Here is a 27622-nt window from a genome sequence, read left to right as displayed (position 1 = left end):
TTCCTACATATCCTAGGTTAGTCCGGGAATTATATGGCACCGTCACACGGGGTGGCGGTGGTATTCAAGGGAGGGTAGCCAACATTCCCATCTGCATCTTGGAGGACCTCATTGCACAAGTCCTCCACCTCTCTAGAGAGGGTATAGCTCCCACTCACCCTACTGATAGGTCTGAGGCCCTTACGGCCATTCTAGGGAGAGTACCCCAATCCTCCATTAAGGAGATTTTTGCAAATCAGCTCTCTGCTGAAATGCGCCTCCTACTTAGTATCATCTCTCACACCCTCTTTCCCAAAACTGGTAGATTTGATTTCATTTCTGAAAAAGACCTAGCCTTAATGTTCAATATCTTACATGACGTCCCTCTCAACTTTCTAAAACTTATTTACAGTTATATTAGTAAACCCCTAGATAAACCTAGATTGAGTCTTCCCTACGATATGCTCTTCACCTTGATATTTAGGGAGTTAGAGGTTCCTATCTCTGAGGGGGAACCCTCTCGTTCACTCCGTTTCACTGACTATATGGGCGAGGAGACTCTCCACCGAATGGGTTTCCACAAGGTTGAGGGTATTTGGGTTAGAAAAGGTTCCTCTACCATACCATCTGACCCCACTACTCCTCACTCTCCCACTTCTGACCATGACCAGGATATCTCCGCAGATCCTTCCACCTTCCCATCCACTGCTGGCTCTTCATCCACTGCCGGCCCCTCATCCTCTGCTGGCCCTTCATCCACAGTGCCACCATCTCAGCAGCCTCTAGAGGTCAGGCTTAGTACTGAGCAGCTTAGAGCTTTGAGGGACGACATTATGAGGAAACTCAGAGGTACCACTAGTACACCCTCCACTGACTTGACCCCCTCCACTATAGCAGTGTCTGTCATGATTGCCGAAGTCAAGAAGGAGTTGTCCAGTATGAGGAGTCTTATTCAGGGACAGTATATGAGATTCTCCAAAATTCAGGAAGCTACCAAGCAAATGCAAGACTCGGTGAGGTCTGAGCTGCTGAGCCTGAATCAAGGAGCTGAAAGGGTAGCAAACGCAGTCATAGATAAGCTTGATACAATCATCGACAGCGTAACCCAACTGACCCAAACTCAAGCTAGGACTACTTCAGAAATTATTGCGCAACTGGGGAGTATCTCTGAAGGAGTTCTTCTGCTTATGGAGTGTCAGCGCAGAAATATTGGAGCTTCATCTTCTTCCTCTAGACATCCACCTTCCTAGACTTGTATTTTCTTGCAAATCATATGAAGTCCTTTTGGACTTTCAATCATTGTACTCATTTTTGTAATACTTACAATGAATTGAAAAGTCTTATCTTTACCTAAGAATTTGTGTATGCTTTCTGTGTTTTGAGTACTATGTACTTCTTGGTCTCATCTTGTATGTTTTGCCTCTTTGAAACTTCACCTTTTTGCTATGATGACAAAAAGGGGGAGAACATATGATATATTGTAAGTAAAGGGAATCATTAAACAAGAAAACCTTTAAGCAAAATATGTTTTGTTCTTAGTGGATTCGATACCTTGAGGCTAATTATCCCTCTGTTGAGGCTCCTCAAGGAGTAATCTCCAGAATCTATTCAAGGGATATTTGGAGATTAGTTGAATCATATTCAAGAACAAATCGTCAGATTTCCCTTTTATAATTAAGAACTTAAGCTCAAGTTTAAAACATTAAAAGAAAATTCAGAAAACTTGAACAAAATTCAAACAAAATTGAATGCACATGCTGAGGGGGAGAATCTGAAATTCTAAGAAAACAAATTCATTAAAGACAAATAAGCCAAACAATTGATTGCATGATTTGAAGGCTTATATAATTCCAAATGAAAGGGGGAGCTTTAATTTCAGAGTTTACTGACTCATACCTTTCAATTTTAGATACACTAAATGACTAGACATTTGAATTCATTTCAAAACTTTACTATGAATCACTTCTTGAATGAGCAATTCACTTTTACAAATACTCAATGTTTTGTCATCATCAAAAAGGAGGAGATTGTGGAGTGATTGAGTATTCCCTAATTGATTTTGATGAGCTCAAAGCATTGGAGTATGTCTTATGTTATTCTAATGAATTCAATCTAGTGTTTCAAGTAAATCTTTATGAATATCTGTCTAAGTGTCTTGAGCTTTGGTTCAAAATAGTTTGGTTAAGTATTGAACTCTATTTGAACCAAACTCTGCATCACGAGTCGACTCCTGAATCTTGCGAGTTGACTCCTGCACACTTTGAGTTTCTGGCATAAGCTCGAGTCGACTTTGGGACTCTCCGAGTCAACTCTGACTGGTAACAGACAGAAAGACAGAAAGATGAATTTTAGACCCTGTTAGCGAGTCGACTCCAAAAGGTTTCGAGTCGACTCCGATGCTTGGCGAGTCGACTCCAAATGGTTCCGAGTTGACTCCAAAGGGTAACAGACAGAAAGACAGAACAATGGATTTTAGACTCTGTTACCAAGTCGACTCCAGAAGGTTGCGAGTCGACTCCGACACTTGGCGAGACGACTCCATGTTTGTCCGAGTCGACTCCCAGAGGAAAGCTGTCTGAAAGGCAGAGACTCAGTTTCAGAAACCCTGTGAACGAGTCGACTCCAAGTATTCCAGAATCGACCCCCAAGTCAACCGAGTCGACTCCAACAAGGTCCGAGTCGACTCCAAGGTAGAAATGTTCAAAAGACAGATAATCGTTTTTTCGGTTTCTGAGAATGAGTCATCTCCCAAAAATATCGAGTCGCCTCTCAAGTCAGCCGAGTCGACTCCAAGTAAACCCGAGTCGACTCGAGGAAGAAAAACAGAAAGTTGAGCTTCTAAAATCCTGAGAACGAGCCGACCCCTAAATGTCCGAGTCGTCTCTAACTGTTGGCGAGTCGACTCCAGTTTGGTCCGAGTCGACCCCAGGACGAGGCATATACTTTAATTCAAATCTGGAACAGCGGGCGAGTCATCTCCAGTAAAGCGCGAGTCGAGTCCAGATCATACGAGTCGACTCCGATCCCAACGGATACATTGTCAGATTGTGCAGACGGATCAGAACGGCTCCAAATCACTCTCTAACGGCTAGTTTTCGAAAGAAATCACTTAAATAGCTAGAGTGAACAGTAGTAGACAACAACAGGGCTATTCCATCTGAGCATTAAAGTATTTCAACCACCAAGAGCTTCCGTAGAGTGAATCCAAGAAAAAGAACAAAGAAGTGCATTCAACTCAAACCAAAAAGTACTTCCTTCGCATTCAAGGCTCTACTACTGTCCTCCATCCTTCGGCATATTCAAGAGGAGACTCAGAAATCGAGAAGCCCCCACTTTCTCATCTAAAATCTGTTTGAGGGCTTCTAACTCAACTTTGTTTATATTGTCTCACACTTGCTTTTTTAGAAGCTTTCTTGTGAACTATAAACTCTTATTTTGTATACTTGATTCAATCAAGGGATTGAATCAAGGATTGTAAGGTTTGTTGGTGAGCCAAAGATAAAACCAACGGTATAAGGTTGTGGTTGGTGAACCGGAAAAAATCAACTGGGTTTGATTGTGAACTCGGAAAAACAATCGAGTGGTTCTAGTCGGTGAGCCTGTCAAAACCGACCGAGTTCGTTGTAACCTCGTGAAAACAACAAGTTGGGTTGTGAGCTTGTAAAACAACCGGCTGTAATCCTAGGGATTATAGTGAACTCCCAAGTACGGCTTAGGGAGTGGACGTAGGAGCAAGAGTTGGCTCCGAACCACTATAACTCTCTCTGTGTTTGTATTGCACCTTGTCTCTTTCACTCTCTTCACTCATTGCATCTTGTGATCTAATTAATTCATTTGCAGTAGGTTTAGTTAATCACTCACCTTATTTTTAATTGGTCAATAATTAATTAAAACCCAATTCACCCCCCCCCCCCCCCGGGTTGTCTCCTTGGGCAACAATACGCAAGTAGCTTTTAGAGCATACCTTATTTCCGATTTTTTTTTTTACTTGTATCATCCTATATTTTATCTCATTCTTATGCATTAGCAAGGCCAATAATCAATTAATTAGAATTGATGTTCGTCAAAAACAATAGCCACATTTATTTTGTCCAAATTAATGGTGTTTAGATCCCTTATATTTGTGATTGAGTTGGAGAGGTATAATTCAAATCACTTGCCATCCACGAATTGGATGATGGTTGGTTATTGGACAAAATTACTAGACAAAATTATGATATACATGTTTCAGCCTATCCATCACTTGCTATTGAAAGATATATATGGACAATATGTGATTGAACTAGATCTCTCCAGTATCGAGAGAGACTACTGAAGTCTAATTCGTGTCGTAATTGTATAAAGTCATTTATAAGAAATGAAGTTAAAAAGATAAGTTTAGGTTGCATACTATAGAAAGTTAAACTACAAAATAAATATCAAATCTTTGTGAAAAGATTTAAAATTGAAGATTCTAAAATTAAATCTTATATATTTAGAACATCTCTGACTTATATGTACTTTAAATGAGTATAAAAGTAAAACATATCAATTATACCAATGCTAAAATACATGATAAGATATATAAACTAAAAATCAACTTTATTGATCACACTCTAGATATATTAAAGTTCACAAGGTTTTGATGACTAGATCATATTTTATACGTATTATGATACAGTAATTATCTATTTTATACATATTTGATGTTTAGTTTTGAGAACACCAAAAAAACAAGAATTTTTTTAGTTCATAAGCATTTATTATAATACAGATTCTGTTTGGATCTTCAACTTTTATGTTTTACCATTGATTTTATATCATTATCTTTTACTAAAAATTTAACATTTAGTTTGTATATATGTGAATATATATACTAAGAATTGCTAGCCCAGTTGATTGGAACCTTGTGAACGTCTCTGGGAGGGATCAGGGATTTGTGGGAAAAAAATACAGCCATCTTCAATTTTTTAAAAAAAGAGAGAGAAATACAAAATCATGATTTAAACTAATCGAAAAGGACGTGAAAGGGAACAAAGGGAAGGGTAAGGCCAAGGGTACTATTGGGGAAGGCAATCACCCCTAGGATAACCCAAATTGGGCTAGGCCTCTACTCGCCCCCTCTCAGGTCTCGAACGAGTTATGAGCGCAAGCTTGATAAGCGTTGACAAAAGGTTCATCCAAAATTTCATAGCAAATCCATGGTAGCCTCAAATCCGGGTACTCCCATAACTACGGGGCAAGATCTGCTATGCCCTTGGGATGTTTCTGAGGCTAGGCAATTGGGATCTGTCCTGTAAGGACCCTTTTTGAAGTTATCTTTAAGAAAAATAAAGAAAAATAAGGAAAATAAGCTATCCGCCAGCAAAACGACGTGTGCAAATATCCAGCATTGATTAAGATCTAACACAAACAACACTACATGGTCTTCAAAAAAGCCTACATAGATGTCAATGAAAAAAAGGGGCAACGAGTATCAAATCTCTCGGTACAGGGGGAGGCTCTCATTCTCGAAGAGGACCTTTTGGAGGATCTCTTGCTAAGAACTCCTTAGAGGCTCCTTTCATGCTTTTTCTTCAAGAACTAATCTTAAACAAAAGTGTAGATTTAGCTTAAGAAGATGGTGGGAAGCTAGACATAGAATATCTAGGCTTTGGATAGTGTAGATCTAAGGTCTGAGGTTGCTGGTAGAGTTCTTGGCTGCAGGGGTTTCTCCTAGGTTTAAAGCTAAGGGAGTAAGGTTAAGAGAGAGGAGAGAGAGAGCAGAGAGTCCTAAGAAGTTCCAAGGAGGGAAAGCAAAAGGATTCTTTCATTTCTCCTTCATAAGTGTGGGCCTGGTACGATGGTTGATAGCCCTTCAAGAGTGTCTTCAATATCAGAGGAATCAGGTGAATCCAAGGGTAGCAACAAAGGAAAGGAATTAGTCATTACCTAGCCATTTGTGGAACAACCAAAGATTTCAACTGTTGAAGAAAACAATCATGATGTTTGGATGACCAACATTAAGATTAGATATTAAGCTGATCCGTTATGCAACAAAATGTTGAATAAGTGATATATATCTATCGTGTGATTGGAGGGTTTGGGATTATCAATCGAGATACACTAAACAACCATACAACCATTTGATGGCAGGATACCCCTTCATGGACTTCATCATCCAATAATGGTGATACAAATGATAGATTAGGCACGTAGACATCATATCTCGGCAATGAGAATGGTACGGTGGAAGCATCTAATGTATTTTGGGTTAAAATTAGATTTACTTTAGCACCTTGAGATGTTGAGTTTTACTTTGAGTTGATTTGCTAGTTTTGTTTGTGCTGCGTTCTAGAAGACAAATAATTCCTTTGTGGTGGTCCACTTCCCAGCATGGGTAGAGTGGAAGTTCCTTTTAGCCTTGCACTGTTTGGATTCCAGTACTTTATTATTATTTCCTTTTGACTAGCAGTCTGCCCTACCCCTCTCGGATGCAAGACCTTGCAATAAACCCTCTTGTGGGAAGCATGTGATTCGATAACAAGTCTGAGCTACATGAAGGGATAATATGATCCACGGTTCCTAAACTGAGGGCTGAGTAGAATAATTTCTGGGCTAATAAAACTGCAAATGGCATGCTCCACTGGCTTCAACAAATGTAGCTAGGGATAAAAGTAGATCGAAAATCCATCCAAATCTATTTTCTATTCAAATATATTCAGATATGGATAGAAATTTAACTATTCCATTAATAACCTTATCTGTACCCATATCTATCAAAAAAAAAAAAAAAAGAATATGAATATGAATAGACAACTATTTTATTCGTATCAAAATATTCTATTTCATTTATAATCATATTTAAACTTTTAAGAAAAATAAATAATCATATTAACATACTAATTTATCATCTACTTCATAATATTTTTAATTCTATGATCATAAAAAATTAATTATATGATTTGTGTACATATTTTTATCCATTGAAAGTTATCCGATATCTTATTTGTATCCATATTGGTTTAAAACAAATATGGATATAAAATTTTATATCCAACCAACATCCGTTAAACAAAATAAATATGAATATGAATATAATAATATCCGATCCACACCTTTCAACCCTAAATGCAGCAGAAATCATAAATACATTGCACCTCATCTTTCCCGTTGTACCCGAAAAAATGATGCAAATAGTTGGCATGGACCATAAAATTGATATGACTTCACAAAGTAGTCAAAAAAGCACAACTCAATATTTTAAGAACTCTCTGGGGCCAACAACTAGTACACCAAATTTGTTGATAGTCCATGAGAACCGTGATCAATAATTTTTTTGACCATGAGCGTATGATAATTTTTTTGACTATGAACTTATTATGGTAGTTGCATTCCAAAATGATAAATAGGAAAAAGGTTTACTTTCAGTCAGCACGACCATCTTTGGCATCAGGAAAATATAGCGTTACACCCCCTTGTTTTCCTTTATCTCTTTGATTATGCCTTCAGCAAGTGCATCAGCATCATAGTTCTTACCAAAGAATTTGACAAACTCCATGTTTGGGTTCATCAAGTACCTGAAAGTTGATCAGCGTAAATCAATTGTACTGGATACAACTATCATAGCATAACAGAAGATTTCGATCCATTACAGTAAATCATAGTTTGTCAGGACACACAAATTCAGAATTCGTCATCATAAAAGGAGATGTAAACTGTGGGGCAGGCTCATGTCTTAAAACTAGAGTCAATTATTTAACCAGGTCAATAGTGGGTTCATCAAAAATGAATCAAAGCCAATTATAAATTAGACATCAACTCGATCAAAAATTTTAAATCAGATCAAAATTTAAACCCAACACAATCCTGCATCCCAAAATCAATACCAGGTCATTTTGTGTTCAGATCATGCCAAATCAAGGCCCAACTTAACATGTACACCTCATGTAGGAGATCTGAATTATGGGTTAAAGCCCCAGTCCATTTTTATCATCATACTTGTTTTTAATCCTAAAAGTGCATTGACTAAGAAAAATAACCAAAGGCGTCCCTTCCTGATGGCAACAATGCTAATTTGAGTTTAAGCCCTCTTTTAGGGAGTCAGCGGCAGCAATTCTGTTTCCATCAATTTCCCCCCTCTCTCAAGCAGTCCTTGCCCTCAAATTCTCTGGGTCCTTGCCCTAAAATTCTCGGCTGGAGGAAGAGTGTGGTGACTTAGTTAATAGAAGGGAGAGCTGTAGAGCACATTCTTGCTTGTTTCATGTCTTGGGCCAAGAAGAAGGCTTGGTTTGTGGTGGTGAATATGCTCATGAGCTACAGTAGCAGTATATGGGATCACTGATGATGTTATAGCAGAGAGATTGACAGAAATCACAGGACTCCAAAACCAATGGGTACGGTTGGATCTAGATTGGCAGCCAAACCCACAAATTCAAGGCTAGGGAGGAACACAAGCTTTTGTTATGCATGGCAGTAGAGGAGTTTGGAAGGACCTGATATTAGCTAGGAAAAATGGTTGGCACGATCCTAACAAGCATTTTGTGCTCCAAACATACAAAAAAAAAATAGGTTTTTGTAGTTCTTTCAACCTCATATTGATGTCTAATGTGATCATGAAGATCACTAAAATTTTGCTAGGAGTGTAAATGGTCTTATGGGATGAATATGAGCTTTTGTTATGCATGGCAGTAGAAGAGAGTTTGGAAGGACCTGATATAAGCTAGGAAAAATGGTTGGCACGATCCTAACAAGCATTTTGTGCTCCAAACATACAAAAAAAAATAGGTTTTTGTAGTTCTTTCAACCTCATATTGATGTCTAATGTGATCATGAAGATCACTAAAATTTTGCTAGGAGTGTAAATGGTCTTATGGGAGGAATATGAGCTTTTGTTATGCATGGCAGTAGAAGAGAGTTTGGAAGGACCTGATATAAGCTAGGAAAAATGGTTGGCACGATCCTAACAAGCATTTTGTGCTCCAAACATACAAAAAAAAATAGGTTTTTGTAGTTCTTTCAACCTCATATTGATGTCTAATGTGATCATGAAGATCACTAAAATTTTGCTAGGAGTGTAAATGGTCTTATGGGAGGAATATGAGCTTTTGTTATGCATGGCAGTAGATGAGAGTTTGGAAGGACCTGATATAAGCTAGGAAAAATGGTTGGCACGATCCTAACAAGCATTTTGTGCTCCAAACATACAAAAAAAAATAGGTACTTATGTTGATGTCTAATGTGATCATAAAGATCACTAAAATTTTGCTAGGAGTATAAATGGTCTCATGCATTCATATTTGAAATAAACACAAATTGATTCAAGTTCAACTTGGCAAAGGCAAAGACTAAATATCTGTACCATCCCGAACAAGGCGGTTCCAATCATATTGAATCGTTTCGGCGGCAGACCGAAACAGTTCCGTCAACAGAAACGAAACCCGTTGCCGGAGGAAGAAAAAAAAAGAAAGGAATAGAGAGAGCGGGCAGAGAAGGGAGGGAGATGGAGACAGAGGAGGAGGGTGGCAGCCAACGCCCAGGCAGGAGGCGGAGGCCGCGGCCGGATCCTCTGTTTCCAACTTCGAAACAAGGGACTGTCCACTTTTTAATTTCACGATTTTTAAGTAAAGTCGGCAAATCACAAAACAGGGGATCCGGCCGCGGCCTCCACCTCCTGCCCGGGCGTCGGCCTCCATCGGCCCTCCGCCGGCCTCCGCCACCCTCCTCTCTCCCTCCCTCCCTCTTCTCTTTTTTCCTCTCTCGAGTTCGCCCTCTCCCTCGCCTCCTCTACTGTGTCGATACAGGCCCGACACGGCACGGCGCGGGCCCATACCGATCCGTGCCGCCGCGCAACTAGTCCGATGTCTGGTATCGGCACAGCAGACCATGGTACTAAGATTTGTTGTACTGATTGGTACTGACCATACTGCACTATACTGATACCAAATCAAAATACGGTACAAAAAACATACTAACACTTAGTATGCCAAACTGAGTACCATACCAAACATACAAACACTGTAATAAGATGGTATTCATATAGGATCCAATACCGAGATGGCAAACTTTGATCTGCATAGATGTCTTTGATCTAGTCTCAAAATCTAGGCTAGATGGGTAGACCTAGTTAGGTGTCAATTTAGCAAAGTTGATAAAGCTTACTCGACTAAACCCACAAGACTGTGAAAAAGGATTAAATACTGACCCTTTACTATCGAGTAAATGGACATATCTTGGTCCAAAATAAGGTTTGTTGCACTGTGCCAAACCAGACAATTTCAAACGTACTAAACCAGACCAGTCGATTACCATACCAATTTGACATATAAAATCGATTCGTGAGGATGATAATGTTATTTTGATGATTAACACAACCATTGAGGCCATATCAAATTAGAAATGCAAATTAACTCGATACATCATTGATAAATGGCACACCCTCGATACACTCATGAAACATTAGGAGAATGAGATCAAGATGTATTTTCACGATTAATAATGAGACAAAATTTGCGATAGAAAAGGGATAGTGAATTCTAAATTCTAATTCGGCAAAGTTTCAAGTTAAACGTACTCTCAAGGAGATGATAGTAATTTTCATTGTTAAGAGTATGTAGCACTACCATGATATATATTCAAAATTGCTTGGAGTATATTTCATTAATTATATGGATGAATCTAACTCTAAGTTGCAGCAAAGAGTGGAAAGAGTCAACCTCAAGATTGGTGGAGTCGACCCCGGCACTTCAAAGAATCATCTGGCACACTTCTGCAGAAATGGCATGGATGAACAGTACTTGGGTCGACCCAAGTAAAAGTTGAGTCGACCCTATCCTTGAGTCGACCCAAACTGAACTTGAGTCGATCCAAAGGTTGTGTCATTCAAAAACTGGTTCTCTGGAATCCCTGAGAGGGTCGACCCAAATGTAACTTGAGTCGACCCAACTGAATCTTGAGTCGACCCAAAAAGAGTTGAGTCGACCCAAGTGAAGGAAGGCTGAAATACAAGGTTCTGTATTTCCTGAGAGGACCGACCCAAGAAAAGCTTGAGCTGACCCAAGTCTGATGAACAGTGGTTTGGGTCGACCCCAGAAAAGTTTGGGTCGACCCAAGCACGGGCAAAAGCATAACGGCTAGTTGTGCAGAAGTGCTTTTTGGACTCCCAACGGCTATAAACGGCTAGTTTCTTCAATCCAACGGTTAGGAAGGTCTATTTGGAGGTTGGAGAAGTATTTAAGAGGGAGTATTCATCAGAGGAAGCAAGCTTTGGAAAAGACATTAAGTGCATTCAAGATAAAACCCTAGCAAGGCAAGCTTCATTCAATTGCTTCATTCAAAGAGCCAAAAGAAAGTGGTTGAGCAGATTCCAAGAGACATTAAGAGCTCCACCAACCCTTGAAGAGTGAAGCAATCTTGACAAAGAAGAGAAGAGCCTTATTAAAGGGATAATTATATTCTAAACTCTTCTTTGTAGCTCATAATTATTTTATTTGCTCATTTAGGAGCTTTAGTTCCTTGTTCTTTATTCTTGTTGTAAGGTTTGTTGGTAAGCCCGTAAAACCAACATTATAGGTTTGTTGGTGAGTCCGTAAAACCAACGGTATAGGTTTGTTGGTGAGCCCGTAAAACCAACGGTATAGGTTTGTTGGTGAGCCCGTAAAACCAACGTAGGTTGTTGGTAAGCCCGTAAAACCAACGTTAGGTTGTTGGTGAGCCCGCAAAACCAACGTAGGTTATTGGTGATCCCGGAAAACCAAATTGTAAAGATTTTGGATTGTGAGCCCCAAAAACAATCCTACTGTAATCTGAGGGATTATAGTAAAATTCCCAAGGGAACGCTTGGGGAGTGGACGTAGGTGCCTTGGGGTGCACCGAACCACTATACATCGTGGTGTTTGTGTTGTGGATTCACTTGTAATTATTCTTGCATTATCTTTCATCTTTGCTATAGTTTAATTCATTGAAGTAATTTAAGAAAACATTCACCGCACTCAACTAAGGATGTTTTTAAAGCACTAAAAATTTAGAAAAATCCAATTCACCCCCCTCTTGGGTTGTCACCTTGGGCAACAAGTGGTATCAGAGCAGGTGCTCTAATATTAATTATTGATCTCAAGATCAAGAGCCAAAGATCATGACAAATCAAATAGATAGTTTTCTAGGAGAGGGACAATTAATTGATAGACCTCCACTTTTTAATGGCATAAACTATACATATTGTAAAGCACGCATGCGCATTTTCATTCAAGCACATGACTATGATTTATGGAGTATCACAGTCAATGGACCACACACAAGCACTAATCATGATAAGAAAATGTCTCAGCAAAATGCAAAAGCTATGAATGTGCTATTTTGTGCATTAGATGATAGTGAACTTAATTGCATATCTTTTTGCACAACTGCTAAGAAAATATGCAATATGCTTGAAGTTAAATATGAATGCACTAACAAATCTGAAACATCATGTGTAGAAGAAGAGCAGCATCATATTGCAAATTCATGCTTAATGGCACATGAAGATGAGATATATAAGGTACATGCTAAAACTAAAAATGATTTTACATTTGATGAACTTCATGATGCCTTTTCTGATTTGTATTTAGAACATAAGAAACTTATTTGTAGGAACAAGAACTTGAAGAATGAAAATCAAATCCTAATAGATGAAAAACTAAAACTAACTTATAAAATTGAAATCTTAATTAAAGAAAATAAAGAACTAAATCAGAGAAATCAACTTCTCACTGAAAGCCATGATAAACTTAAGAAAAACAATGAATTGCTGTCAGAAGATAATGAAAAATTAGCTAAAGAAGTTGATAATTTGAAACCTACTGTTGAAAGATTCACTCTCAGTTCTGAAAAACTGAATTTAATGATAGAAAATTCAAGAGCTGTATATGACAAAGCTGGATTGGGATATCAACCTTGGTACACCCAAAAATCTTTCGAGAATATAATTCTTAAATCCTCCACTATTCATCCTAAAACAGTTTTTCACAAATCTGGTGAAACTAATAAACAGAAACAGAAAACTGAAAATTCATTATCTGTTTTTGCTAAATCTATGTTGTTTAAATTTAACAAGAGTATGCAGAAATATATTACTTGTAATCCTAAAACCTGCAAACTAATAGACAAAATGGTAATTAAGAAAATATGAGTTCCAAAAGGAATAATTATTGCCAACATGCAAGGACTCAAAAAGGCTTGGGTACCTAAATTAAAGAACTAAAATTATCTTGTAGATGTATCAAAGCAGCCCTTGAAACTCATGTAAAACTCTTAATTGGGTGCCATGACACGTGACTTACAAATGAATTTTATTTCATCATTCATGAATGTAATTTAAATTATCTTGATATGCTTAATTTTTGTAAATTCAATTATGATGTTGGATATTTACAAAATGCCTTAAATGTATGATAAATTTTATCTCAATGATTTTTGCATGAAATTTTCTAGTGCCTGCATGATGATAAGAAAACAACGAATGAATATGTATAACCTTCTTTAAGTTTTTTAAAAATCTAAATTCCCTCTCTAGTATAAATGTTTGATGTTCATTTCATGCTAAAACTTTATTGAGCATAATACTTATATGAAATCTTATTTCATTATTTGTGAAGGTATGAGTATAATTTATCATTATATCACTCATTCCTTATGTGATTATTTGAAATATATTATGATTTACTCTATAAGTCGCATGTATGCATCATATGTTTCAATCATAAATGATTCATGTGTCGTGATCATAATGGAAATTCTACTAAAAAGTTTTATAACAACGGATTGTTTTTTCTTTATAAGTAATTCTCAAGACTATTCTAAAATCTAAGATTAATAAATCTGATCTTTGAAGTGTTTCATTTAGTATAATCATTGTATCCTTGATTGAATGATTAATATTCTTACATAAAATTGTCTCAAATTCTACTGATTAATGTTAACACGTCATGTTTAATCTGAGCATAAAAATATTCTAAAAGTATGAATATTAATTCCTTTGAACCATCTCCCATAAGTCAAATATAAAATCTTAATTAATCTAAAAGAAAATTGCCTATCTCCCTGAAACAAGATTATTTGTATTGAAAACCGAATCATAACCAGAATTTTTGCTATCTTTTAGAACTTAGACAACAAACATATGCCCTACTCTTTAGACTCGGAAACATAACAAAGTTTAATAGAAACAACTGTTTAAGATAATTTGATTAAAACTTAACTGGTATATCTTATTGATAATTATCTTAAGCAAATAGAATCTAAGCTAAATTGCTTCTGAAAACAAGAAATTGGTTTGACTTTGATAAATCTTCTTATTGCCTCACATGGGTATCCTTGAACCATCTTATTTAATGAAATTATCTCTTTAGTTCAAGTGACTTGTGCTTGCTTATATTTAGGCAATCTATTGAGTAGAGTGACTCAAATTCAATCATTGTCATATCTTATGTCAAGTCATATAGTTATGAAATATGTTATATGAATATTCTTGTATCTTGGACAACCTAATGACTTGCCTTCAAGAAAGGAAAAAGATTCTACTAATGATGCAGGATCTATAAGCAAGAAATGAGAGATTTCAACTTGAAGGACACCTCCACGTAAGGTACAATAAACATTCATATGCAAACAAGAAAGAGAACTTTCTTCAGCCAAAAGTTTATACATGAGAAATCTATTAAGTATTTGACTTAAAGAATGCAGAATGAATCGGTAATTTCAGATATCTCTCTTATAAATCAGTTGAGCAAAGTCATATTGTGGCATGATTAAAGTCTTTAATTACTAATTTCTTGATATCATGTCTACATATATTTTGACTAACTTATGCTTTTGGAATTTGTTTCATGGTTTGCCTAAATTGAAATATACTCTTGCCTATGTGATGCATAACCATGAAATACACAAGTTTATGCTTTAAATTTTGATGTAAAATAACTTGTGATAAGCTATGAATCCTTGAGCATAATGAAAATGTTGTTTGCATGATATACATTTATATACATCATATTAGATAAATTCTTTATTATGCTCTTTCATGTAAATTACTTGAAAATAACAAAAAGAGAGAGAGATTAAAAAAAAAAATGAACATTGCTTAAGAAAAATAAAAAACTAAGTAATACTCCAATCTTAAGTAAAAACAAAACAAGCATAATATATTCAGTACATTTGTGAAACTTATTTTTGAAAGGAATAAAATCCATAATAAACTATATTTAAACAGGGAGAGTTGGAAGTGAACATTTTGTTGTTAAAGAAAATGATTTGACCTTTCTATATTGCTCATCATAGAGATGGTGCCAATGGAAAGGCTAGTGGTAGTACCCGGCACTATAGAGCATATAAAAGTAAAACTAAACAGAAATGAAGATCAAAATGTTCATTGACTGCTTAAAGAAAGAAATTCATAAAAATGAGGGAATGAATGACAAGATAAATGAAAGTGTATAAGGAGTTTGTGAAAAGTCAAATAAAATTTCAATCACTTGAAAACGTATCTTAAGGATAAAATCAATGCAGAATTATATTTAAGTAGAGGGAGTTTTACTTAAAAAGAATTGATTTTGATCCTTGACATGATTGTTCTTAATGCTTTAATACATAATGTTATAACTTAATGCATATTATGTTTTGCATGTGACTTGATGTTTTGAATTATGTATTTAGATAACAAATATCTTCTTTAAATATAACTTGTAATGCTCTATGCTTGAACAACTTGTTTGAAACACATTTCTACCAATAGCAATTCCTTTTTTCTTTTATGATATTCATAAATTTGAAATAGGCTTTAACTTTGCACACAAGCTTTTGCTTCACTTTTGACTTCGAAATAACTTGTGTTCCAAAGCCTAATGAAAATTGTTTTCACTTGCATTCCATGCCCATCAATGATATTTTGAATTTCTCTTACACTCGTCTAATCGTATTTTTGAAAGAAATTTCAGATTTGTCGTTCATGATCACTTTTGAAATCTGAAAGTTGAATATATTTGCAAAAGGAGAAGAGAAGGATACTTCTATTTTAATGAATATCATCTAAAAAATAAAAGAAAAGAATAATCCGAATTTGCAAATTAGGCAGAATATATTGATTCTAATTTGTCTAACATTAATACATAATATCCTCCAATTTGTACCAAAATTCAATATGAATTACAAAAATTCTGGATGTGCTCTAATATTTTTGAAATATGTGTTTTCAATCTTATTAATTTAAGATAAGCTACAACGTAGAAGATGCATATCTCAAATTATAATCTTGAAAGCTTCTTTGAAAATTTTTATGAAATTCAGAATCTGATTTTATAATGAAGGCTTAAACTTAATTTAAAATACTTCTACTGTCATATTTTTGTAATTTTCATTATATGCTTCAAAGATTGCATCATGCTGGAGAATAATTTACTATGATTCTTTGATAAAAACTACAGCTTAAGAAAAATAGAATTAATTTTGATACCTTGGTTGTTTGCTCCGATACGCATCTGAAACATATCATTTTTTATCTTGTAAGTGTATTAAAATTGGTCTAAATGATGTGTTTTTCAATGATCTTGATTGCGAACAAATGTTTCTAAATATATGATGTTATTTTGATATTAAAAAGATTTATCGTGCTTCATATATACATTGCTGAAAAACTATAACTAAGAAATTAATATTTTGAATATACACTCCTGCATAATTAAATGCTTCTATCATTAAAAAGAAAAGCTATTTTTAAGAAAAGAGTTAATGATCCTAAGGCTTAAAATATTTCAACTCACTCCAATAATTCTTATAGGAAAGAAAATGTAATTACTTTTGAAAGAAATTTGAGCTTCAAAAGAATTATTTTCTGATTAATATTTTCATACATATTCAAAAAAATTAAGAGAAAATATAATTTATTCTTGAAAGATTAAAAAAAAAAAGATTGATTGCTATAAATTTTTTAAAAAAAAAATTCTGGATCACTCTACATTCTTGATATTAAAGAAGAAAAGAAAGTTTGAAAGAAAATGCATCTTTTGAGGGGAAGCTTTAAATACTCATTCTCTTTATTGAAAATTATCTTCAAACTCTAAACTCTCAAATGGGATAATTAATTGAGGAGAAAGAAAATTTTAGAGGGAGAGATCATATAGAACTTAATCGTGTAAATTCACATTAAAGATTACTCTACGTAAATTTGGCAAAGGACTTTTAGCATGCTTTTAATGTCAAATTGGTTTCAAACTGATATCAATTTAAGCATATTTTGGTATTAGACTTTGTGCTTCATTGAATATCTTTTGAAAGTTGGATTTTCATCTGTACTTAATTGGTAAATCACTTGTTTTGAAAACTAAGTGAAAAGGATTCCATTTGTCTTAGTATTGGAAATTTACTTTGGAATCTACGAATGAGCTCTTATTGGCTTGCACTTTAGTATTTCAATCCTGAGCCAATTCATTTTAATTGATTTTGATGCTATGATCTTTAAAGGAGTAAAAGAAAGTCTTTAAGAGAACTTTAAAAGAACTTTCAAAGCCCTGAATTTTATGTATCCTACATTGCATAAATTCATATTTTGGTATCTATGCCCCAATACTTTTATATCATGAAAGAACTTTGAAGTCATTAAGAATTAAGGATTCAACATAATCTTATGTTTTTCGAGTATATAAGTTTTGATCTTTATCTGCTCTTATACTATACTCTGAAAATTAATCAGATTGCTCTCACGTTGCTATATACTTAATATATTAAAAAAAAGGTGTTGGATTTTCATTCGTGCTTTCTTTGAATATTATTCTTGATACTCCTTGAAATAACTTGAAAAAGATTCCATCTACACTTGATTTGAAAAATATCTTTGGAATCTACATTTAGAGATCACTTCTGGCTCACATCCTAAATGTCTCATTCTTAAAGCCAAACTTTTCATTCTTGATTTTGATGATATCTATTACCCCTGAAATTGTTTCAGGTTTATTTTTTTTAAAGAAAGGTAAAAGAACTTTAAAAGAATGTTAAAATCATCAAATTTGATGTGATCTCATCATAATTTTGAAACTACCCTAATTGGCTCTGATCTATACTCATTATCTTGCCCTGACATTATTGCCTTGAGTTACGTGATTCGTATGCTTGCAATAATTTGACATACATTGAATGAAATATTGCCTTGTGCTTAATGTTTCATTATTTTGCAATCTTTTTGATATTGTCAAAAAAAAAAAAATCTGAGTATATGCTCATAATGCTTTATATTTTGAATTGAATATAAATCAGCTTAGATTGAAATATGTTGACTATGTTAAAGCTGATTACCTCTAAAGCATTATCATGAAGTATGTTCTTAAAGTATCTTCCAAACTTTGTATTTATTTTGACTTATATTTGCTCTTTGTGGTAGTTTGTATTTCTTCTCTAGAACATAGTGCTTTTGGCATAGACAATGTTTCTCTTGAGTTATGATCTTTGTGATTGTCATTACAATGCTATCCACTTTTTGATGATAACAAAAAGGGGGAGAAAATATAAGGGAGAAACTAAAAGCAGATTCTATAAGAAAAACAGTATAGGGGAGAAAATATAAAAGGTATATATTATATACTTAAGGGGGAGACATGTGACAAAAAGAAAATCTAAATTCTAGCACATAATCATAGAGATTTTTCTTGCCTCGATACATGACTTGAAATTCTTGCTTTGACACAAACTTTTGAAAATTGTCTTAATGAAATACAAGAGTAAGGGGGAGCAAAGCTAAAACTCATTTGGCATCCATTTGGATAGGATAGGGGGAGCTCTTGGTTCATTTATACAAACTCGAAATAAGACTACTTTGAAACTCTTGAACCAAAAGTACTTTATGAATGTTAAATCTAACTTTTCATATGAATTCCAATTTGCTTACACTTAATGTTTTGTAATCATCAAAAAGGGGGAGATTGAGGATGATAATGTTATTTTGATGATTAACACAACCATTGAGGCCATATCAAATTAGAAATGCAAATTAACTCGATACATCATTGATAAATGGCACACCCTCGATACACTCATGATACATTAGGAGAATGAGATCAAGATGTATTTTCATGATTAATAATGAGACAAAATTTGCGATAGAAAAGAGATAGTGAATTCTAAATTCTAATTCGGCAAAGTTTCAAGTTAAACGTACTCTCAAGGAGATGATAGTAATTTTCATTGTTAAGAGTATGTAGCACTACCATGATATATATTCAAAATTGCTTGGAGTATATTTCATTAATTATATGGATGAATCTAACTCTAAATTGCAGCAAAAAGTGGAAAGAGTCAACCCCAAGATTGGTGGAGTCGACCTCAGCACTTCAAAGAATCATCTGGCACACTTCTGCAGAAATGGCACGGATGAACAGTACTTGGGTCGACCCAAGTAGAAGTTGAGTCGACCCTATCCTTGAGTCGACCCAAACTAAACTTGAGTCGACCCAAAGGCTGTGTCATTCAAAAACTGGTTCTCTGGAATCCCTGAGAGGGTCGACCCAAATGTAACTTAAGTCGACCCAACTGAATCTTGAGTCGATCCAAAAAGAGTTGAGTCGACCCAAGTGAAGGAAGGCTGAAATACAAGGTTCTGTATTTTCTGAGGGCCGACCCAAGAAAAGCTTGAGCTGACCCAAGTCTGATGAACAGTGGTTTGGGTCGACCCCAAAAAAGTTTGGATCGACCCAAGCACGGGTAGAAGCATAACGGCTAGTTGTGCAGAAGTGCTTTTTGGACTCCCAACGGCTATAAACGGCTAGTTTCTTCAATCCAACGGTTAGGAATGTCTATTTGGAGGTTGGAGAAGTATTTAAGAGGGAGTATTCATCAAAGAAAGCAAGCTTTGGAAAAGACATTAAGTGCATTCAAGAGAAAACCCTAGCAAGGCAAGCTTCATTCAATTGCTTCATTCAAAGAGCCAAAAGAAAGTGGTTGAGCAGATTCCAAGAGACATTAAGAGCTCCACCAACCCTTGAAGAGTGAAGCAATCTTGACAAAGAAGAGAAGAGCCTTATTAAAGGGATAATTATATTCTAAACTCTTCTTTGTAGCTCATAATTATTTTATTTGCTCATTTAGGAGCTTTAGTTCCTTGTTCTTTATTCTTGTTATAAGGTTTGTTGGTAAGCCCGTAAAACCAACATTATAGGTTTGTTGGTGAGCCCGTAAAACCAACGGTATAGGTTTGTTGGTGAGCCCGTAAAACCAACGGTATAGATTGTTGGTAAGCCCGTAAAACCAACGTTAGGTTGTTGGTGAGCCCGCAAAACCAACGTAGGTTATTGGTGATCCCGGAAAATCAAATTGTAAAGGTTTTGGATTGTGAGCCCGAAAAACAATCCTACTGTAATCTGAGGGATTATAGTAAAATTCCCAAGGGGACGCTTGGGGAGTGGACGTAGGTGCCTTGGGGTGCACCGAACCACTATACATCGTGGTGTTTGTGTTGTGGATTCACTTGTGATTATTCTTGCATTATCTTTCATCTTTGCTATAGTTTAATTCATTGAAGTAATTTAAGAAAGCATTCACCGCACTCAACTAAGGATGTTTTTAAAGCACTAAAAATTTAGAAAAACCCAATTCACCCCACCTCTTGGGTTGTCACCTTGGGCAACAATTCGACCCCCTCCCCTTCCCCCATAGTGATTCAACACCTAATCCTTCTCCTCGATCATGGCTTCGACAACCCCCTCCCCCCCTCAAAACCCTAATCCCTCATCTTTAGCGCTCGACGATAATGAGGTCCCCCAGGCCCCTATTAAGTCTCTCTCCCTCTCTCTCGACAACAGCCTCTCCCTCTCCCCTCCCTCTTCCTCTCCCTCCCTCTCCACCCTATCAAAACAAGGAGTTGCCCTTGTTTCATTTCAAAACAAGAGATGCCTTTAATTTTTTTTTGGTAAATTTTGAATTAAAATAAGCAAATGGTTTGCCAACTTCGCTCACAAAAAGTTGGCAAATGGTTTGCGGAAGTTGGCAAACCATTTTCTAATTTCAATTCGAAGTTTACAAAACAAAATTAAGGCATCCCCTATTTTAAAACGCAACAGAGGCAACCCCCTGTCAAGTTTTCGAGCCCTCTCTCTCTCTCCACCTACCTCTCCCTCCATCTCCCTCAGCTCCCTTCCTCTCTTTTCCTCTATCTCCTCTCTCTCCCCCTCCCTCTCCGGCTCTCCCTGTGTCGATATGTCTCAAACAACACTATACGGACTCATAGCATGCCGAACCGGTCACCGGCCGGTACCCCCTCCAGTATAGGTTCGGTGAACCTTCGTCCAAAACCTCGGGTCAACTATTTAGCGCCGAACTTAAGAGTGCATATTTGGATCTCGGCTCATAATTTTCATTTCTTCCAAATTGCGAAGATCGATAACATGGGATCTTCAAACTTCTAATTCCTCTCCTGCCTACATCGACGCAAATCCTCAATAGTAACTGATTTCTTGATTGCATGGAACCTTTTTTTTTTTTAATAGGTAAGACATTTGTTCCTAGGACGACACTGATCCTGGAGCTTAAAAGCCCCTTCCATCACATAAAAGAGAAAAGGAGAGGGAGACCGAGAGAGATAAGAAACTGGTAGATAATTTGTGTATTGAAATTGAATGGAATGTGACGAAAACTTATATTACAAGTTTTAGAAAGTCAGTTACAAAACTTCATGTTACCTATGACGTTTTTGTCTATTCAAGAACAAAAATAACTAAAAATCAGAATTTATCGTTTACAGATTGCTGTAGATTCAAGGGATTTACAGGTTACAAAATAAGCAATTGACAAAAAAAAAAGTTATGAATGTAGAAGAAATCTTCCTATCAGAATCCACATAATATGTATATATGTATTCTGTTGCTTCAGAAAAATTTAGCATAACCATACTTAAGCAGAAATGATCATCACAAAAACCATTAAAGAAATGCCTGGGTTGCCAAATGTACATCTGATAAAAACAATACATTATCATGCTCACAAAAATCATTATTACTTACCCTAGATGCCAACTTATATGCTTAAGCAACAGAAATACAAAATTTATACAGCTAGCAATTGCATTCCAGAAAAATACAAGCCAAAAATGTAGGGAACTTGAACACAAAGAACAAATACATGTCAACTAATTTATAGGCCATACTCACATAACAATTGAGTGGTCAACAAGGTAATCAGAGCCCTCCTCCTCTGTCTTCATATAATAAACTCGATAAGCACGAGCAACTTGTCTTATCTCATCTGGTGTACCAGTTAAGCCTACTAAACCTGGGTGAAATTCTGCACAAATAAAAACACACGGCATTTATCTGGATGAAACAACGCCTTAATATAGACTAAAACTACATTAATCACATGCATGAGAAATATGATGGTGCAGTCTCATAGATGTCGAATACAACAGAATGAAACAATACTTAATTTGGTTCAGATCTAATTTATCTGGACAAAATCCTTGTCCTTCAGCTTCTCTGCCTTAGTAAGCAGCAAATTAGTTCAGTCCTTATTCAGATATGATCTATTATGTTATAGCAGAAATTGTATCTCGTGCATGCAGAAAATTATTGGTGAAAGAGGGGGAAAAGGTTGAAAAAAGAAGAATACAAGGAATAAAGGAAGAAAATAAGAGAAGAGAAAAGCCCTCCAGCCAATTTTCATTCTCAAATAAACTCAGCATACAATTTCCAAGAACTCCAACCAGCCAGCCACAAACCTTTTCAATAGGAAAATGCTTTAGGGTGCTCATTACTTGCACATGAGAAATTTCTCAAGCCCTCTAATTCTGACTTGGTAACTACACATTCAACCACCACCACCGCCATGTATGGCAGCAATTTCTGAGAGTTACACCACTCCCCTCAAGCCACGTGGCAGAACTTTTCATGTGCATAAAACAGCCACAACTTAGTATTACTCTTCTCAATAAATTCATCTAATCTCAAATCCTACTCAACTTAGCATTCTCATAGTTGAATATACAACAGAATCTTCATTGACTTCTAGGACTCTTAAATAAGTTATAAGGAACTAATGACAGCGGACCAAATCCCAAAAGAATATGGACTGACCAGATTCCAGTTTGACTAACAAGTGAACTCTCAGAACCGCATAAAAAATATCTCAAAAAATATAAAAATCCACAAAAATAGGAATGAAAAGCCTAAAAATTGAAAATAAATCCAGCCATCTTAATGCTTAGATTCCAATTGCATCACTGGAGTACAAAAACTGGTATACTAGGAAATCCTGGAACATCACACTTCATTATCTGAATAAAAAAAAGAAAATATGAGTACTCTGCTCACAGCCATTGTTACCAACAAAAGAATAATGATAACATACCTTTGACATAATCATGAACTTGCTCAACAGTATCTCTCTCAGGATCCACTGAAATAAAAACAGGAACAATATCTATCCCTGCCTTCCCTTCTACAAGAAACAAAAGTCTATTATTAGAATAGAGATCCACTATATGGAAGATAAAAAAGAGCATCCATATGGGAACAAAATTTATAAAGATTGCACAAAATTAACAAATGATTCTAACAAGAATTGTCATATTTCTGTAAAACAATCAACAAGAGATAATATCTTATAATAGCAAATTTCATAAATATAGAGAACCGACATGGCTTATTGATCTAATCCTCCCAAAACTGAATATTACTTTCTGTCTCTCATCAATGATCTTGTTTCCATAAATTTTACTCTCAATACCTATGTTCTGAAACCAGCAACCAAGACTAAACCCTTCTTTTGCGGAAAAAAGGTTCGGGTCACAGGTCACTAGTTTGACCATGGCTGAACCATGATTCAACTAGACAACTGGCCCTCAATTATCCCTTGAACCCAACTCTTGTCTACCCTTCTATTCTCAAATGTATTCTCCGCCCTCACTTCTCTATTTTCCAAATCTGAGAGATCGATCCCTCCACCTAAGACTCCACCAGAACCTAGCTTCTCATCCATTGTGAACTCAAATCACTTTCATTTCCTCTGCCTCAACTCCTCCTTGCTATCTTACCTCCCCTCAATTAAAGCGTAGAGCCCTCAACCCCTCTCGGCTCTATAACCTTAACCCCCTTCAGCCTCACCTCCCTGGCACCAGCACTCAACCCCCTCTAGCAGCTCACTTTACCTAGACCCTGCACCATTCCCACTGCCACAATGCCCTCCGATTGAACAGCCTTGATCCCCTCCAGACACACTACCCAAGCACAAAAGAAGATCAGGATGAAGAAGAGGAAGAGAGGCACCACTGAATCTCATCAATCATCGTTGATCTTGTCAATCCAGTGCTTCAATAAAGGAGATGACAAGAGATCATCAAATCAAGATTTACGGTAGAAGAAGCAATTAGATTTTCCTTTTTCCAATTTTTTTCTATTAATTCAACTGGCTCAAATTAGCCAATGCCTGGAAGGTTCGAATGGTTGAACCACCGGGATAGATGGTTTGGATGGTTTTCAGCCAAATAAAGGTTTGGACCCGATCCAACCTGACCTGGCTCGCCATGGTTGATGGATGACATGTCAAACGAGTAAACCAATTTGGGTCTCAAAACACTATTCAGAAGTAGTAGAACCAGTGAATCACACCATATTCTTTCTCAATAATCCAAAATTATCAAGCATTTGAGATCCTTGATAAGTTTCTTGATCAATGACTCAAGCGACATATCCGATTCACAATCCCCGTCTCCTACTACACGCTGTCTCATGTATCTTGATTGATCATCCTCAATCTTGGTAAGATCTCCTAATTCATCTCTTTTTTAAACCTTTTCCATGTCTCCCATTTAGTTACTTATTAGTTATGGAACTAAATCCTGGCATGCCTCTTCGGTTATTCGTTTTCCCTCCTCTACACCCTTTTACTTGCTTTTAACTTTCTTCTACAAATACTTAACAAAGATATGTTAACCACCAAGATGCAATGATAAATGAGATCTGGCATTAGAAATCTTAGAGAGTATTATTCAATATACCAACTTTTCAGAACACTGAAGTCAACTCCCTAAATTGACATGTGAGAATCAGATAGGGCTGAGCCCATATGAAAGCGGAAGGGTGTAGACTTGGGGGATTTGCAAAGTGAATGTATTAAGTATTTCCCTTTTCTAAAAAATGAATAAACAATCTATTGGTAAAATTAAATATTAGATTTTAGTAACACTCATAAAAGTGTGAAATGTATGTACATACCTAGGTGCATATGCATATATCCATGTACATAGGTATGCATGCAAAAAAAAAAGTTTAATTCCACATAGCGCTAACATTTCAAGCTTTTTCCTGTTGATATAACATGAAAATCAGCAGTCCCACTGGTAGCATATGTATAGAAAATAGCAGCAACAACAACAACACTGAAGGCCTTTTTCATTTTGAAAGCAATGAACAGTTTGTATGGACCAAATGCAAACAATAAATGCAACACTTCTCAATTAATAACTGAGGTATATAATTGAGGCAGTGCAGATATGGTAACATGCAACTAGTTATCTTCAAGATAAAATAACCCTCTTGATGAAGATGACAGCAGGATCCATTTTCCAAATGAAGATGCCAAATAAGATACCAACAGCAAACTCAGCCATCTATTTACAGATTATCACAATATTTTCTACTATGATAATTATTTCAATGTACCAAACTGTAAACTTCCAGGACTAGATGTTGAATTATGACAAAGCAACAGACCTTAGGTTCACCTTGCAAAAGGGATGAGAAGACCATGGAGATACCAAAATTGTAGAAGCATGTCACAAACTATTCTTCAATTTGGACTGTTATCAACTAAAGCAAATATAAAGTTGCTTATGCTTGTTTAAAACACTTCTATAGAAAGAAAATGTAGCGAAGTTTATCTGCTAACCACAACACAGTTTTTCATCAAATGTGAAATCAAAGAAAGGACAAATATTCATCATCACTATCCTAGAGTAGGCAATATCACGTCATGCTTTATGGTGGCACAATCATCTTATTCCAATATTTTGGATTTTGTGTGCATCAAAGGACATCAACTTACTTATTTTATCGACTGCAGCAGCCAGTTTTTGGAGTTCATCGGGGCATATATCAGGACAGTGCGTGAATCCAAAATATATCAGCGTCCACTTCCCCAGAAAATCCTTTTCGGTAACTGATTTTCCATCATGGTTCACGAGCTTGAATGCACCACCAATAGCAGCAGTTCCTACAGACGGCCCTTGTTTCACCACACTGGATCCAGTCTTCAGTTCTGCAAGCACGAAAAGAACCTAATAGAAATAAACAAAATATGAAAAATTGACACTTTTTTTGATAAAAAAGGGCGGAGAGAAGGAAAAAGGAAGCAAGAGAAGAAGAGAAAGGAAGAACTTTGAAAATGAGAGAAATGAATATAAGAGAAAGTGGGTTTCTTTCTCTGAGAAAGTGGTTTCTTTTCACTCTGAATCTATCTGCTTTTGGAGAGAGTCAAATGCGGGTTAGAGAGAAGCCTCCTCTCCATTTCTCTTCCCTCTATATTTGACCTTCAAAATGAGGTATTCTGACTCAATTTTCTTTTATCTCCTAACCAAATAAGGGATACTGACATTCTCTCCTTTCTCTTCTCTTATGTACAAATCTCTCGATCCAAATGACTGAAAAAGAGATCTAAGGAATTGCTATATTAACCTATACCTGTACTTTGAAAAGTTGAGGAATAAAGTTGATATCTTCGGACACTAAATAAGATGAGGCGTAAACCTCAAGGCATGAGGCATCAGTCTTATTGATTCCTTTTTTAGGAAAAAAAAAGAGTTAGAAAAATAACAAAAACAATGGGAAATCAGACAAGGTAAAGGGTGTCACTATTATGTTTGAACTTGGCTAGGAATTTGGGATGGACCACATAATTTACTTGTCTAATGTTCATAAATCAATAACTGAAAAGCATGTTTTACAATCCATGGATGAAGTCATGCAAACTTTTATTTAGTTGTGGCAACTATCAAGGTTTTACTACAACCTACAAGGTGTGCGCCTCACATAGACCTATTATTATAATATTAATCACAAGATAAAGCCTCACAAAAAAGCCTCAAGGCATTCTTCTGGGGCATTTTCTTCAGGCATAAGGTAGAGGTATGCCTCAAAGAAGCAACATCAAACAATGGAGTGCAACTTAAAATACATGCTTAGTCGATCCCGTATTTACCACTTTATGGTATCTCTTTATGGATGAATTTAAAATATAGTCTTTCATCTTTACGTGGTTTTATTCTAGCATTTATGAATGTTGCATCATGCACATCAAATACCAAATTTACTGTATACATTTTGCGCTATGCCCTCATGGGAAGAGTATGTTCTCAAATAAAAGAAATGATCTCCAAATATCTGGAAATGATGTGATATACTAAGTAGAGTACGCATCATAAACAACAAACTAAAGAGGATGGATTTGCCTATTGCATCATGACATCAGCTTCTAAATGGTAGCACACTAAGAGGTAAATCATCTCAGTTGTGGAATCTTCAGGGCTCATATACTTGGACCAAAAAAAGGGAGCAACTCCAGAAATTACACACTGTTATTTTGTAGCTGCTTCAAGTAATCTCTAGGTCTGGCAGGCATAGATAAAACCAAGAAATTGCATCTAAATTATGCTTACTTAGAAAGTCGGGGAGGCAGTCAATCCAAC

The 27622-nt window shown here is 36.0% G+C and overlaps 1 protein-coding gene across 4 annotated transcripts in view; it reads right to left on the bottom strand.

Moving 5' to 3' along the window:
• Positions 1-7007: 7007 nt before the first annotated feature.
• The window catches only part of LOC103697769 (protein SCO1 homolog 1, mitochondrial), a 36243-nt gene continuing 15628 nt past the window's right edge, over positions 7008-27622 (bottom strand). For 3 of the 4 annotated variants that reach the window (XM_039133881.1, XM_039133880.1, XM_039133882.1), the window contains 4 exons: positions 25984-26196; positions 23290-23379; positions 22095-22227; positions 7124-7517 (listed from right to left, as the gene is read on the bottom strand). In XM_039133881.1, coding sequence (XP_038989809.1) covers positions 7406-7517; positions 22095-22227; positions 23290-23379; positions 25984-26196 — 548 coding nt within the window. In that variant the 3' untranslated portion in view covers positions 7124-7405. Of the gene's footprint in view, positions 7103-7123; positions 7518-22094; positions 22228-23289; positions 23380-25983; positions 26197-27622 lie in introns of those variants that run through there. The other variant, XR_005514952.1, reaches the window with a different exon arrangement.

The sequence above is a fragment of the Phoenix dactylifera genome, chromosome 14 (genome assembly GCF_009389715.1).
Source record: "Phoenix dactylifera cultivar Barhee BC4 chromosome 14, palm_55x_up_171113_PBpolish2nd_filt_p, whole genome shotgun sequence".
Taxonomy (NCBI): domain Eukaryota; kingdom Viridiplantae; phylum Streptophyta; class Magnoliopsida; order Arecales; family Arecaceae; genus Phoenix; species Phoenix dactylifera.
Note: the sequence above shows the minus strand (reverse complement) of the source record. Positions and strands in the feature narration are given on the sequence as shown.